Here is an 848-nt window from a genome sequence, read left to right on the forward strand (position 1 = left end):
GCGCGAACTGCACGACTTGGAATGTCTGGGGGACGCAGAAGTGGGGCCTCGACCCTGACGACGTCGTCGAGTACTTGCTTCGTATTGTATGTACATCATCCATATATCGTTAGATAAGAACACATACAAAAATGACACATGGTTTGAGTAGACTCAAGCCCCACATATGGACAAAATGAACACGTTGACCGTCCCTACCTGGGCTCAGCTTGTAGTCGACAGCGTAGCGCTCAAACTCGATGCCATTCGGTTGCAATTGGTGGTTCATGGAAGGGATGGCGGCGGTGCTGCCGTATGCGCTGTGCACATTGTTTATGCTGGCGCAGTTTGAAGAACTTGTGGTGTGCGGGTTCCCAGACATTGACATGCTGCAACGCATCACAGTGTATGAAGGCGTCGACGCCTCGGCGCCGCATATTGGCTTCTTTTAGCAATGCCTCCAAGACATGAACCAAGCCCAACGCAGCTTGTTTGTGAATTTTGTGCTCGCCCGCTCCCGACTGCCGAGGTACTTACGTACCTCCAACCTACTTATCTACCTTGTGGATGATCCACCCATTATACTTCATTGTCGTGGTAGGTCCATTGAAGAGTTTACGCTTCATTTCAAGATTCAGCCCGCTGTCATCATGGGAGACGACACAAACGTACGTGATTTTGGGGTTATTGTTGGTGACTTGATAATCGATCATTGGTTTATAGCCGGATCACTACTTGCCCCATTCCCAAACGTGCTTTTTCTCGCTGTGTTTGCCGCGGTATAGCTCCAAGGACATTTGCATGGAGAAATTGTTGTACGCGATCAACAACTCGCCGACGATGGACGCCGATTTTGTCGAACGGGGCAG

The 848-nt window shown here is 50.1% G+C and overlaps 2 protein-coding genes across 2 annotated transcripts in view; both read left to right on the forward strand.

Moving 5' to 3' along the window:
• The window catches only part of H257_05035 (hypothetical protein), a gene marked incomplete at both ends in the record, with an annotated part of 8,476 nt that extends 8,297 nt beyond the window's left edge, over window positions 1-179 (forward strand). The window contains one exon of the mRNA XM_009829750.1: window positions 152-179. Within this exon, the coding sequence (XP_009828052.1) occupies window positions 152-179 (28 nt within the window). The remainder of the gene's footprint in view (window positions 1-151) is intronic.
• An 87-nt stretch (window positions 180-266) lies between these two features.
• Window positions 267-764, forward strand: H257_05036 (E3 ubiquitin-protein ligase HERC2; the record flags this gene model as incomplete). Its single annotated transcript, XM_009829751.1, has 4 exons — window positions 267-383; window positions 432-508; window positions 581-651; window positions 703-764. 4 exons carry the CDS (start codon window positions 267-269, stop codon window positions 762-764), a joined length of 327 nt encoding a protein of 108 aa, XP_009828053.1.
• Between the last annotated feature and the right edge of the window lie 84 nt (window positions 765-848).

Source organism: Aphanomyces astaci (assembly GCF_000520075.1).
Source record: "Aphanomyces astaci strain APO3 unplaced genomic scaffold supercont1.9, whole genome shotgun sequence".
NCBI lineage: Eukaryota > Oomycota > Saprolegniomycetes > Saprolegniales > Verrucalvaceae > Aphanomyces > Aphanomyces astaci.